At 40.2% G+C, this 15,682-nt stretch overlaps 1 protein-coding gene across 10 annotated transcripts in view; it reads right to left on the minus strand.

Moving 5' to 3' along the window:
* The window catches only part of MCTP1 (multiple C2 and transmembrane domain containing 1), a 505,859-nt gene that overhangs the window by 2,125 nt on the left and 488,052 nt on the right, over positions 1 to 15,682 (minus strand). For all 10 annotated transcript variants that reach the window (XM_088023395.1, XM_088023389.1, XM_088023396.1 and 7 more), the window contains 3 exons: positions 15,224 to 15,333; positions 10,996 to 11,105; positions 916 to 1,013 (listed from right to left, as the gene is read on the minus strand). In XM_088023395.1, the coding sequence (XP_087879521.1) occupies positions 916 to 1,013; positions 10,996 to 11,105; positions 15,224 to 15,333 (318 nt within the window). The remainder of the gene's footprint in view (positions 1 to 915; positions 1,014 to 10,995; positions 11,106 to 15,223; positions 15,334 to 15,682) is intronic.

Raw genomic sequence — 15,682 nt, forward strand, 5'->3', positions numbered from 1 at the left:
GAATGACAGACTATGCTTGGAGACAGGGGTGGGAAGAGTGCTCACCCTGAAAGGTCTATGAGATCTGCAGCTGGGATGCAGAAAACAATAGAATGATAGAGCAAGAATCATAAGGGAAATCCTGCCAGAAATTACATGAGAGCGCTGTTGTGAACTTTGGTAACAGGCTGCCTCTTCACTGTCAGTGACACATTACATTAAAAGCAAAACCATCTTTATCTTAATTTTGAAAGGGTGGATAACGGTTCTTTGCAATTTACTGTTTAATTTAGGCTTAATCTCCCTCCAGCCCACTCTCGTTGTCGGATACCAAATCGAAAACTCAACTGAAACAAAGAAAGAAAGGTATTGCTGCAACATAGTGTCAAGATTTTGATTAAAACATTTCTCATTTATTCTGAAAATAATTGATGATTAATGGGCATGAGTTAACCTCAAAGAATTTTAAAGGATTGAGATGTGCCCCAGTCTTGAAAAAGCAGTTACTCTCCACCCCTTTCCCCCCACTGGTCTCCAAAATATGCATTTTTAAAACTCACTTAATTCCTGTAAATTAGGCAAAGAAGTGTTTTTCAAATGTTCACTGGCACATCTTGCTTTCAGCATCTATATTCCTGTTTCCTCCCTTCAGGTAATGGTGACTTCCTTTCACAAACCAGGTGAACCTTCCTTGGAGGAAAATTGCCCCTATGAGCCCTGGTAGGTTCTTGATGCAACCCTCTCTTGTTCTCCATTCCCCATGCTTTATAAAAGTTCTTCTTGGGTAATATCCCAAGTGGGCTAAATTCCTGAAAGGCAAAATCTGCTACAGGCCTTTTTAACTTTAAGTTCTAAAACCTTTGAAATTAAAAGGATGAAAAGTGAAAACCCAATGCCATCCTACAGTAAAGAGCAGTGATAGTGAAACCTACATACCAGTTGTACATCTGAAGGGACTCTGGAAAGGAAGTCAAGTAGTTCATTGTTATCAATTGCATATGGACTCCGAAGCTTTTTTGTAAATTTATTGATGCCTGAAAAAGTGATAGATCAAACATTATTGAAATCTCCAAAGTTAAGAATTAGAAAAATCACGTATATTTCCATATGTTGCAGTGATCTGAAGATCTAGACTAAGCTGCTCTTCAGTCTCCACTGAACGAACCAGTACACCCTGTTTTCTCCCTCCCACCCTCCCTCCCTCTCCCCCTTTCCTGTTTCTTTCTCTCCTTTCCTTTGTCCCCTTCCTCCCTCCATCCCAACCCAATGGCAGCTCTGGTTTTCTCTTTTTACTTTAGTGGCTTCCTCCCCGCAGGAAAGGCATTTTATTTGGGAAACAAAAGGCACCTGGCAAGGATGTACAATGCTGTATCTTGCTTTGCCACTCAGTGTCATATTACTTAGAAGCCTTGCTTTAGTATTTCATCTATAATGAAACTTTTCAAGGCAAAAAGTCTGATTTACTGGTTTTCCCTTTTTCAAAAGATAAACCTTACTGTTTTTTGGAGTGGGGAGGTGTTAATGTTATGCAAACTAAATGTTTAGAAGACAGCTGTCCTTGTTTTTTTTTTCTTTTAAATGACCTGAAATGTGAAAGAGTTTTACCACCAGCTTTTTAAAAAAAATAAACAGCTTTAAAGATGGTGATGCAAGAGGATCCTGAACTCTCCTCCCACATATGGGGTGCTGAACTAAGGCCCACTTTGAAGCAGGTAGGAGAGGCTGGGACATAAACTCCTCATAAACCTTACCCCCAGTGTGGCAACCCATGGGCAGGAGGGAACTCAAAAGCTGTAGCTTCTCCTTAAGGAGTGAAGGGTTTGAGCCCCACCCACATCAGGCACCCCCAGCTTTTAACAATGTGCACCTATGAGACGACTCTCCAAGATATCTACCTTTGAAAACCAATGGAGTTCACGTCCACGGGACCCACAAGGCTATAGTGATCTGAGAAATGGTTCTTAAAGGACTTGCATACTTGGGAGTCACCCCAGGGCCCAACATGGAAGCAGTTAATTGAGGGGTACCTGGACTTTGGGAGAGACTCGTTTGCTTGTCTTGGAGCATCAGCCCGAGGGGTGGGCGTCTGGTTAGACAAACATTCAAGGGACTGCTGGGGTGCTCTCTGGACCCAGAGACTGGGGGTGCCATCTTTGCACTTTCCTTCTGCCTTGTTCCAGCTGGTGGATGCTTAGCTCCACACTCTCCCTTTGCCACACTCCACAAAGGGTATCTCCCCAAGGGAAGTTTTTACATGTGTATGGTGCCCCAGTTTTATGCCTGGTTTTACATCTAAGAGGTGGCTCAATAGGGCAATGTAGGAAGATCTTGAACTCACCCCTTCCCGTGAACACACCAAATCTACAGCTACATATGGAACACTTTGTTCCCTCTGAGAAAGACCTGAAAACTAGCTGAGTGACTTCTTCACATCAGGGAAACAAGAAAAAGGCCAATGGAAGTGGGTAGGAGGGGCTGGGACAAAATCTCATTATAAATCCTACCCCAGCAAGGCAACCCACAATTACGTTGAATTATGATGTGACTCACAAACATGGAGCTTCTCTCTGAAGAGCAGCAGGTTATACCCTGTATCAGGCACCCCGGCTTTTAAGTCCTACAACTGAGAGATGAGCCCCCAACACATCTGGCTTTGAAAATCATGACATAAAGAGCTGCTGTGAACTGAGAAATGGCTCAATGGGCTTGTGTACAGACTCACTTGCCCCAGGGTGCAGCATAGAAGCAGCCATTAGAAAAGCATCCCGACTTCAGCAAATGAATCTCTTTCATATAAAACTTAAAGCTTCAGCTGGAGGGGCAGGGGCCTGCCAGGGTACTCTGCACTCTCTGTCTGCCTTGTAAAGCTGGTGGGTGCCATTTTTACCCTCCAACTGGCAAGCACCAGCTTCATGCTCTCCCTCTGCCATGCTTCAGAGCACCAGCATTTCCTGGAGTGGAGCTTTTACACACATCTGGTGCCTTGGTTTTTGTGACTGCCGGCAATGGGACACCCCTTGATTGCTGGGCTCAGTAGTCCAGGGTTGCTTCCATTCCTGAGTTACATGGGACTCTAACACTCAGACCGTTCTTGGCAGACTACCATCCCCAGGACACTGTACAGACAGCAGACTGTAAGACACCCCCAGTCTTTCTGAGAAACAAGCCTATTTGCTTATAGAAGAGCTGGTCAACCCTCTGGTCTGGCACACTTACAAGAGTTTATAGAGTTCTCAGGGAACAGTCCACTAGATGCAGTCTTTGCACTCTCTGCCACACTATAGCTTATAAATATCTCCCAGTAAGGAGCTTCTATCCTTGTTTGACACCCCTGACTTTTGTAGCTGCTGCTGAGGGACACCTGTGTATCACCTGGCTCTGGTGGCCAATGTGATTATGCTTACAGGTCCCACAGGACTGTAACAAAACAAAACAAGAGTTTTTAAACATCTACGACCCTGAGGACATAGCTAGAGGTAACAGACTCAGATGCTCAGTCTTTGTCACAGACCCCTAAGCTTATCATCCTAGTTACTGCCTAAGGGGCAGGCTTCTAATTAAACACACATGTAAGGGCTGACTGTAAACTTCTCCAGAAACCTTGGAGAGTGGGCTCTGTGTCATGCTCCAGAGCAGCAGTCTCTCTGAGAGAGGAGGCTTTACATATATCTCGTGCCCTGGTTTTTACAGCTGCCACTGAGGGAATACTCCCTTGATCTCCTAGCTCTGGTGGACATGAGGCTTGTATTTCTGGGTCCCACAGGACTGTAACAGTTACAGAGTTTTTGGCAGACTACCACCCCCAGGGCCCTGCACAGACATCAGGCTAAAACACATCCACAGTCTATCTGTGAGAGAGACCTATTGCATTGTCCTGGAGCTTCAGGCCTGCATGGCAGGCTTCAAGTTTGGCATACATCTAGAGGCTTAGGAAAGTGCTCTGAGGAAACATGTGCTGCCGGGTGCCATCTTTGTGCTGTCGCTGCAGCACGCTGGCATCTCCTTGAAAGGAACTTATATGCTCATGTGGAGCCCCCAAAATAGAACTACAATAATTAGTTAAGGAATACACAAGATTAAAAGATGTTAAATGTAACATCAAAAGCAGAGTTAAATGTAGAGCTTTAGAATGCATTCAACCTTACATTGTTACCAACTTAAATGGACTGTTGTAAGTTCTAATATGTAAGCCTCATGGTAACTGCAAGGCAAAAACCTATACTAGATACACAAAAGATAATAAAGCAGTCAGAGCATACCGGCAAGGAAAGTCATCAAATCACAAAGGAGCAAAAGAAGAAAGGAACACAGAGGAACTACAAAACAGGAAATATTAACAAAATGCCAATAGGTACATACCGATCAATAATTAGTTTAACTGTAAATAAGATAAATTCTCCAGTCAAAAGGTATCAAATGGCTGAATGCATAAAAAAACCAGACCCATCTATATATATGCTGCCTAGAAGAGATGCATTTCAGATGCAAAGACACACACAGACTGAAAGTGAAGGAATGGAAAAACACTCCATACAAACAAAAACCAAAAGAAAGCTGGAGTAGCTATGCTTACATTGGACAAAAACATACTTTAAAACAAAAACTGTAATAAGAAACTAAGAAGGGTATTACATAATGATAAAGGGGCCAACCCAGCAAGAGGATATAGCGTTCTAAAATATTTATACAGCCAACGTAGGAGCACCTGAACTTATAAAGCAAATATTAACAGACATAAAGGGAGAAATGGCAGTATAATACTAGAGTACTTTATTTTTTTTTATTTTTTTTTAAAGATTTTATTTATTTAATTGACAGAGACAGAGACAGAGGGAACACAAGCGGGGGGAGTGGCAAAGGGAGAAGCAGGCTTCCTGCCGAGCAGGGAGCCCGATGCGGGGCTCGATCCCAGAACCCTGGGATCATGACCTGAGCCGAAGGCAGGTGCTTAACCAACTGAGCCACCCAGGTGCCCCATATACGAGAGTACTTTAATACCTCACATCACCACCTAGATCATCCAGGCAGAAAACCAATAAGGAAACATCAGCCTTAAATGACATGTTAGACCATATGGACCTAACAGACACTGACAGAACATTCCATCCAAAAGCAGGAGAACATACATTCTTCCCAAGTGCACATGGAACATTCTCCAGGACAGCTCATATGTTAAGCCACAAAACAGGTCTTAATAAAGAAGACTGAAATCATAGCATGCATCTTTTTCAACCACAATGGAAGGAATCTAGAAATCAATTACAAGAAGAAAACTGGAAAATTTACTAGTATGGGGAGATTAAATACCATGCTACTAAACCAATGCATCAATGAAGAAGTAAAAGAATACCTTGAGAAAAATGAAAACAGAAATACAACATACCAAAATGTATGGGGTACAACCGAAGCAGTTCTCTGAGGTAAGTTTATAGCAATAAATGCCTACCTCAATAAAAAAAAGTTACAGAGGAAAGGGAATAATAAAGTTCAGAGCTGATTCTTTGAAAAGATGAATAAAATGGTAAACCTTTAGCTAGACTTGCCAAGAAAAAAAAGATTCAAATAAGATCAGAACCGAAAGAGAATGTGTTAAACCTGAAACCACAGAAGTATAAAGGATCCTAAGAGACTAGTATAAACAATTACACTCCAACAAATGGAAACCTAAGAAATGGGTAAGTTACTAGGTACATACAGTCTTCTAAGACTGAATCATGAAGAAATAGAAAATTTCTATTCAGACTGATTACTAGGAAAGCAGCTGAATCAGTAATCAAAAACCTCCCAACAAACAGGACCAGACAGCTTCACTGGTGAATTCTACCAAACACTCAAAGAATAGCAGTTTTTCTTACTCTTCCAAAAACTAGAAGAGGAGGGAACACTTCCAAACTCATTTTATGAGCATTTCTCTGTTTCCAAAACTAGACAAGGACACCACACACAAAAAAGGAAATACAGGCCAATATCTCTGATGAACAGAGATGAAAAATCCGCAACAAAATATTAGTAAACTGCATTGAACAATTAAAAATCTCATTCACCACAATTTGGATTTATTCCAGGGATGCAAGGATGGTACAACATCTGCAAATCAGTGTGATAAACCATGTTAAGAAAATGAAGGATAAAAATCAGATGATCATCTCAATAGATGCAGAAAAGCATTTGACAAAATTCAACATCCATTGGTGATAAAAACTCCACAAAGTGGATATAGAGGGAACGTAACTCAATATAATAAAGGCCATATATGACAACCCATAGCTAACATCATACTGGTGAAAAGCTAAAAGCGTTTAACATAAGTTCAGGAACAAGACAAGAATGTTCACTCACCATTTTTATTCAACAGAGTATTGGAAGCCCTAGCCAGAGCAATCAGGCAAGAAAAAGAAATAAAAACACCCAAATTGGAAAAGAAAAAATGCAATATGTGCAAATGACATTATGTTATACATAGAAAACTCTAAAGATGCCACCAAAAAAAAAAAAAAAAAAAGGAACTAATAAGTGAATTCAATGAAGCTGCAGGATTTGGGGGAAGAGGTAATGGAGAGGCTAGGAGAGGATATGACCTATGGTTGACCTGGTTGCTGAATTCTGACAATTTGAGGCTTCTCACCCTTTGGTTTTTGAAATGTACATTCCTCCCACTGTACCCACAGTGGGAACTGCTCCAAGGATGTAGCCTTGAAAGAGTAAGGTGTTATTAAGACCATCTGAACAGTATATGGGACTGAGCCCAGTTAATTCCTCCATGTAAACTTTTAAGATTCTGGTGGGCAGGGGTGGAGATTTACTTGCCTATAGCCACCCAAGACAAGCCTTGTGAGTTCCCCTGTATATTAAATCTGCCACCTAACAGTCTGAAATGGTCTCCCTCTTTCTTCAGTCTATACACTTTGTGTATGGGGGCCAATTTGCAAACCAAGGATACAAAATCAATAACAAATTGTTTGGTTTCTATACACTAATAATGAATGATCAGAAAGAAATTAAGAACAGTCCCATTCACAATCACATCAAAAAGAATAAAATACCTACAAATAAATTTAATGGAGGAAGTGAAAGACCTGTACACTGAAAACTGTAAGACATTAATGAAAGAAATTGAAGACAACACACATAAATGGAACAATAGTCCATATTCATGGATAGGAAGAATAGTGTTAAAATGTTCATACTACCCAAAAGTAATCTACAGATTCAATAAAATCCTTATCAAAATTTCAATGGCGGGCACCTGGGTGGCTCAGTCGTTAAGCGTCTGCCTTCGGCTCAGGTCGTGATCCCAGGGTCCTGGGATCGAGCCCCACATCGGGCTCCCTGCTCAGTGGGAAGCCTGCTTCTCCCTCTCCCACTCCCCCTGCTTGTGTTCCCTCTCTCGCTGTGTCTCTCTCTGTCAAATAAATAAATAAGTAAATAAAAAAAAAAATTTCAATGGCATTTTTCACAGAAGTAGAACAAACAAACCTAAAATTTGTTTGGAACCACAAAAGACCCCAAATAGGCCAAGCAATCTTAAGAAAGAACCACAAAGCTGGAGGCAACACACTCCCTGATATCACAGTATGATATTGGCATAAAAACAGACACGTGGATCAATGCAACAGAATAGAAAGCCCATACGTATATAATCAATAGGTTTATGACAAAGTAAGAATAGACAATGGAGGAAGGACAGTCTCATAAATGGTAGACTGGATAACCACATGCAAAAGAATGAAAGTGGACTACTATCTTATATACAAAAATTAATTCAAAATGGATTAGAGATTTGAATATAAGACCAGAAGCCATAAAACTCCAAGGGGAAAATAAAGGCAGTAAGCTCCTTGACATCGGTCTTGGCAATGCTTCAGATTTGACCCCAAAAAGCAAAACAAAGTAAAAATAAACAAGACTACATCATACTAAAAAGCTTCTGCACAGCAAAGGAAACCATTAATAAAATGAAAAAGCAACCTACTGAATGGGAGAAGATATTTGCAAATCTTATCTCTGCTATGGTACTAATATCCAAAATATTTAAAGAACTAATACAACTCAATAGCAAAAACAAAAACACAATCCACTTAAAAAATAGGCAGAGGATCTGAATAGACATTTCTCCAAATAAGACCTACAGATGACCAACTAGGATGTGAAAAGATGCTCAACATCACTAATTATCAGGGAACTGCAAATCAAAAACACCTTGAGGTATCACCTCACACCTGTTAGAATGGCTATTATCAAAAAGACAAGGAATAACAAGTGTTGGCAAGCATGTGGAGAAATGGAAACCCTCATTCACTGTTGGTGGAAGTGTAAGCTGGTGCACTATGAAAAACAGAACGGGTATTCTTGACAAAAAGAAAAATGGGACTGCCCTATGTTCCTGCAATTCCACTTCTGGATATTTATCCAAAGAAAACAAAAACACGAACTCAAAATATAAATAACACCCACCTGGCACATGCTCATTGCGGCACTGTTTATAACAGCCAAGACACGGAAACAACCTCAGTGTCCACTGACACATGAGTGGATAATGAAAATAGGGTGTATATATACAGAGTGGACTAGTAACCATAAAAATCAAGGAAATCTTGCCATTTGCAACAACACAGGTGGGCCTTGAGAGCATTATGCTAAGTGAAACGAGTCTAAGACAAACACCCTATAAGACCTTACTTGTGTGTGGCAGTAAAAAAAAAATAATAATAATAATACGCCAAGCTCATAGATCCAGATTGGTAGTTACCAGAGGCCGGGGGTGGGAGGATGGGTGAAATGGGTGAAGGGCTACACATTTTCAGTTACAGAATGAGTGATGGGGGGTCATGCACAGCATGATGACTATAGTTCATACTGCACTGCATATCTGAAAGTTGCTAAAAGAGTAGATCTTAGAAGTTCTCACCATGGGGTGGGGGGAATGTTTCTGTTTCTACATCTCTGGCATTGAGATTTTTAGGAAGCAATTTTCCTTTCAAATTACACAAAATTTAAATTTAATGCTTGCAAAAGATGCTGTGATTGACTTACTTGGATCACTTTTGGAATAGAACAGCCAAGAACCATTACAGATGAGCCGTATCTACCCATACTAAATTATTCAACAGTTAATCCTCTATACTACCTGAAGAGTGAACGTGGTTGAGGAGTAAACTTAGGTGGAATTGGAGCTATTATAGAAACAAAAACTTTAATGAGATAGAAGTGTCAAAACAATGTATAAAACTATAAGCACCTATTCTATATATTCTGTGATATAAGGTAGAATTTCATTGGGATAAGTCTACTCTTTGAAATGTATATTGCACTTAATAAATGACCAAGCATATTCACATATACAAAATAAATTAACAGCTTTATATGAAATCAACAAACTCGTAAAAACTGGGCCATAACTTAGAGCATCTTGGCTCTTCTTCAGGAAGTTCGACAGAATAAACTTACTTTGCATTCTTGATTTTGGTCCGTCTCCCCATGTGAGACCCACGTCTTAAATTTCCAGTTAATATTTCAGCAGTCACCTAGCACTACAGAAATACTGTTCTTCTTTTATTTCATATGATGAAACAAGAGGCCCAAACACATTCTCTAAGAATTACGTTTAAGACAGAGCCAGTGAGGCCACCCCAGGTTACCGAGCCAGATGTCCGCCATGGGTTCCAGTTTCTGAGAGCGGGGGAAACAAAACCAGAGGTCCATCACCTATCACAACCGAGATGGCAGATCTGACCCTAGGAAGGTTAGAGATAATAAACTGCCACACCGCATGCCCTACCCTAATTCCTTCAAGAAAACAGCATCTGTTTTATATATCAAAGGAAGGAAGGAAAGATGAGGGCTTGAACAGAGGGAAGAAAGGCCTCTCTCCCGGTGTAGTGCCAGTACTATCTTATTGGAAACTGGTTTAAATTATAACAAGGGAAAAAATCATCATCATTCCCCCCGTCCTCTCCTGCCTACCCATGTGTAGGTAAAGGTAAGCAGAGTGACAATAAAGGGCAAGAGGGCTTAACTCAGGATATGACAAGACAGACCAAAAAGAACAGGGAGATAGGAATCTTAACACTGGAGGGTGTGGGGACCTCAGACCCCTCTGTCACTTATTCCAACATTTCTTTAAAAAGAAAATAACAAAACATTCCTTTTGATCTTTCTGCTTTTAGTGTAAACATGTGTTTTCTGGAATCCATACCCATTTTGGTTCTTGGCATTTTGTGTATGTTTAGGCTGGGGGGGGCAAGTAGAGAATCCTACTCCTCCCTGGTCTTGTTTCTATATATCATTAGGTAGTTTTATATGGGAGTCCATCGTAGAGACTGACCGTTCTTTTCAGAGCACGAATTCTCTCAGCTTAGGAATAGAAACTCTAAAACAATGAAGAATGCTGAAACTATCATCTAAGTGGAGTCTAGGGCCGTAGGAACTGTTGGCATGCAGCATAACGGCATCAAAAACAAGGACTGGAAAAATCACCTTTAAAGTGGGTTTTTGCAGAAGCACTTTTGTTTAGTACACATAAAGCCGGTTTCTTATTCCTAAGCAGCCTGTCAGGGCCAAGGACCCCTTTCCTGCATCCTAAAGGTGACCTCTTAAACAGGCGGCCATATATAGCCCCGTGTTTACAGACGTTTCCACAAGATAAAGTACCACAGCACAAAAGCATATTGTCCTAAATGCACCGTATGGAGCGAAATGCCTCTGTTTACGTATAAGTGGTGAAAATAAATCAGAATGATATCTGGACAAAGCTACACTCTGATATATGAAGAATCTGCACAACTACATGTTTACAGGATGATGGAGCCTATAGTGCCAGATAAGAAAAATGCATTTTGTAGGTAGACCTAAATCTTTATACTGTTGTGATTTTTAACTGACCTGTCTCTTTTCATCATGGAGTAGCTTCATGATCATAAATACAGGGAACTTCTGACAGTATAACTCATCCCTTAGAAATAGTTTGTTCCTAGTATCTAAGACAGTTAAAAAAAAAAAAAAAAAGGCTTTACTTACCCCAGACAAGGACAATGTATCTCAGTGGAATGAAGTACAGGATGACTGTGAACACACAGAGGGCTACAATGGCCAGCCAGCTTAAGAATGGGACAGTCCAGTTGAAAGTACTGAATGAGAAATTAACACATCAGCAATCTGAGCACTTCATACTTTTTTCAAACAAAGGTTCAAATAAATGTGATTCTGACTCAGCCTCTGGACTAGGGATCGGGTAAGACTGCATTTCTCTGTGGAACAGAAGGCGATTGTAGTGAGCCTATCGGAGGACACAGGTTGGTCACAATGTGCTGAGTTTCATGAAAGCAGGGCCCACGCAAACAAGTCTTGCCATCAACCCTTACAGATGGTCCCGAGTGCCTTCAGGGTCCGAAGTTACACTAGTTGGGGGCCTCCTTATGTGGTTAAAAAAAAATTTTTTTAAATGTGTTTTTCTACCTCTAAAACTAGTAGCCAATCTTGTTTTCTCCCAATTTTCATAGAGGAGAATGCCCCTAGGCCTACCATTCTTTTTTCTGTCAACTCACAGTGGATTCCAGACACTGGAAATAAAATGTCAGCAACTGTCTGTAGACTTAACTCTTACACTGTTGTGTAAATCCTCCCTAGTTTAGAATTCCTTTGAGGGATACTCCCTTTTCACTTCAGTTATGTTTCCAATGGATCTAGAAGTCAGGGAGGGGGAACAGAGTAGTCAGCCTTGTAAAAACTCACCTGCCATCATTGCCCTTCCCAGAAATACATAGATAATTAAGAAAGAAAGTCAGTATTGACTACTGTTCTCCCTGTGTTATTTCTGGCAAAGGAGAACACATGGTAAATGTGCTGGAAAGACTGTGAAAATGGAGTGTAAGCTGGCGAAGTGGGTTAGAGCAGGGCCTGGCCGATGGCACTGCAGTATCCCCACACTGTTGTTGATGGATAATGTCGGGGGTCGGGGAAGGCTGCAAGACTGCGCACTGGCAGTGAGATAACCTCAGAACAAAGAACAAAAACAGGATCAATGAACAGAAGTGGGGGGAGTTGCAAAAAAGGACTAAGAAAATGGGAAGGAATGTAGTGGGACAAAAAGAAAAAAAAATGAGAGAGAAGGTAAAAACAAAAGGATGTAGAAAATCAGGGAAATGGAACATGGAAAGATTGTAATAATTTAGGAGTTTTTGTGTGGAAATTCTGTAGTGACTCTCATGGCAAAATAATAAAACCAAACTGTTGCATGGAGTCTTCAGTGTTGCGTATATAACTATGTCACCGTTTACAGGCATCCAGTTGCCTCAACAACCAGCTTCTATGAAGGCCCTAACACATACTGTTGAGTGACACTTGAGTGCAGTTTAATGAAAAGAGCAAAGAAAGTATGTGATCTGCATTGAAAGCCTAGATTCTGCCATAGGACTTTGGAGGAATCAACCTTTCTATACCTCAACTTCCCCCTTTAAAAATGAGGACAACTTGTATCGAGGTGGACTGGTAGTGATGATAACATGTGAATCAGAGTGACATTTTTAGAGCTAGTCCACTCTCGGAGCCTACCACAGTGACAAGGGCCCCCAAAACACCTCCAAAAAATATGAAATTATAGGTGACATGGAGAAATGTGGGTATTTTTAATTTTCTCTCATTTCCTGGTTATGTATGTTATGTGCACCTGGGGTGGGGTTTGTCCAGGGCCGTTTTTGATCCAGTAAAGGAGGATTAAAAGATTTTCTTCCTATCATTCCCTTCAGCATAACACCTAGGAGTGACTCCTTAGCTCTGTGGGCATATAGCTTGCCTTTTGTGTCTGCTTAAGGTCCAGTGTTTTCTAAAACTGTTCTTCCTAGTAAAAGAGCCAAAATTAGATCGGTCTCATTGTCTTGTTTTCAGTAACTCTTGGGAACTAGCTTTTCTCTTTGTCTTTTTCCTCCCCTGGCCAGAGTGAGTGCCCTGTTTAACTGTCACCTGGGGAAGGATCATGCCTTCCTTCCTTCCCTGACACTTGTGAAGAGAACAGAAGGCTGAGGGTCTGTCTGCTTGCTTTCCTGGAGATCCGCTCAGAGCCATCCATCAACACTCTTCAGTGTGCAAGGGCACTGGCTCCTCAGTCAGAAAACCCTTTTTTTGGGCAGCCTCCCTGAAGGGCTCCCTGTGTTCTTTCTCCTCTTGGAAGGATAAATGGCAAGGAATCCTTATCAGTGTAGCTAATGTCAGAAAAAAAAAGACTGCCCTTTTCTATTTCCACAGTGCATCATGAAAACTAAATCTAGACTATGATCTTCCCCCAAAAAAGATGCAATTCAAGAAAGTTCTGGAATGATTACTTAGTAACAAGATGTAATTATAGAGGCTTTTCACTTTGTACTTAATGACTGGTTCTGAATCTGCTTTCTGGATAGATGCATTTTATCTCATGCAACCCCAGCGGACTTTCTGTATTTTAATATTCCCCCAAAAAATTGTGCAGAAAAGATGGCTCCGGTAAGAATCACTGGAACCTATGCATATTTCTGTACTTCACCCTGTACGTATGCCTCTGTCTCTTAACTGTGGAAAGTTCTACAAAACTCAGTTTTTTCCAAGGCTGGTCCACAGCCAGGATCTGGCCATATTCTTCAACTGCAATGATGTTTTCTGGCCAAGCACCTGAGGTCCCCTACCACCCAGAGTTACAAAGAGGCTTCTTCCTCTCAGGCATAAATTTGCCCCACCTCAGAGCTGACCCAGCATCTTATGGTATAAATGAGATACTTCTCTCAGGTATCAACACACAGTGTACCTCAGAGAAAGGACAACACTCAAAAGGGAAATGCCCTGTTTAAGGACTAAACACTTGGCTCTAGTGGAACAAAGGAACATTCTTAGAAATGGAAAACGTGGAGAGGAAGAAGAAAAAAGATGTAGGAATCAGTCTTCAGAAGTCTGAGACTGAAGGCTGCTGTACATTTGGAGTGAGAGGGAGGCTGTTCTGATATAAAAAAAAAATGGAAACTCAGCATGTATGCATATGTGGAAATGTATTAAAAAATTATACAAAGTAAAATGCATTAGTCCCTGAAACATGAAAAGCATTAGGTAAATGTCTCACACCTTTAGTTCGAATAATTTACTGCTTTCAAATGTGTATGCCCAAGGATTCAAATCTGTGGAACTCTTTTGGTGAATAATAATATAAATAATAAACAATGAATTGATACATGAAACTAGGAAGGTGTAGGCTTATCGGAATATACAGCACCCCTTCTTGAATAGACGACTTAGCAATCATTATGTAGCAAATTTTCACATACTTTAGCAGTATGAGGGCTTCAGTATATTTTTAACTGATCATCAATACTTGTGAATCCACCTTATTGAATTAGTTATTTTTAAAAGTTCATTAGTAAATAAAATTATTTCAAGTAAAATACAAATAATGTAAGACTATAATAATATTCTTATATTAAGAATATTCTAGAGGGGAGGGGGGTGAGGGGATGGGTTAGCCCGGTGATGGGTATTAAAGAGGGCACGTACTGCATGGAGCACTGGGTGTTATATGTAAACAATGAATCATGAAACACTACTTCAAAAACTAATGATGTAATGTATGGTGATTAACATAACATAATAAAAAAAAAGAATATTCTTAAGAATATTCTTGTTTTCTTAATTTGCATTAGCTTTCAGTGAAGCTATATTTTAAATTAGGAAAGGGATTCCTTTTTTTAAATTATTAAAAGTGCATTAGTTTAGTTCATCTGTAACTATGATCTCAACTATTTAAGTACATAAATTTGAAAATATTTTTGCAGGATGCTACATAAAATATGATTGTTAAAAAAAATTTTAGAGTTCCTCGGTGACAGTGTAAGTCAACCAATAATAAAATGAAGATGTGTCTTGATTACCTGAAATTCTCATCTAGCTTGGTTTATTTTTTTCCTATCACGATTTCATATTCCATTTAAGAACAAAGTCTTTCACTTGAAAATGTGCTAAAATTTAGGACGGTGTTATTTCTTCAAAGCTACAAGTAGGACTTCTTTCCAACCAATATGTTCTAAATTTCAGGAAGGAAATTGACAGAACTTTCACAAAACCAAAGACTGGCAGAAACAAAGTAAATAATGAAGAAACTGAGCAATAGGATCACCCAGAAGGAGTCTCCCCTGCCAAAAAGAATGTGGCATTTCATTTCACCCTCTGAAAAACAAATGGACACTCTGTCCCACAGAAGGCCAGGGCTCACATGTCAGTATCACTCACTCACTTCTTTATCCTTTCGCCAAAGGAAGCCACTTCATCTAGGATGTTCTGGACACTGATACAAACCTCCTGGATGGCATAGATTTTATTTATAAATCCCTTTTTTTCACTGTCCTAAAATACAATTAAGAAAAAAGAGAGATTCTGTGTGAGTAAAGGTATTCTTCAGCGCTTCAATTCTTTGAATTGTCCCTCTCACATTTTTAAACTTAAATAAACTTCATCTTTGTACATATATAAATGGATGCTTGGACCCCATGAAAATTTCCAGATATAAAGGGAGATGGAGGAGGAAGGACACCCAGCATCATGGACCTATGCCAATATAAAGGTGGTGGCAAAGCACCAGACTCAGATTCTGTTGATCTTGCCCTGATGAACAGACATTTTAGCCAGAGTTGGGGGGTGGGGAAGCATGCAAAGGTGTAGGAGAGAGGGCAGGTCTCAGAATGTCCAAATCTGG

The sequence above is a fragment of the Eumetopias jubatus genome, unplaced genomic scaffold (assembly GCF_037043125.1).
Source record: "Eumetopias jubatus isolate StellerSeaLion01/CBP00866 unplaced genomic scaffold, mEumJub1_p1.0 scaffold_5, whole genome shotgun sequence".
NCBI lineage: Eukaryota > Metazoa > Chordata > Mammalia > Carnivora > Otariidae > Eumetopias > Eumetopias jubatus.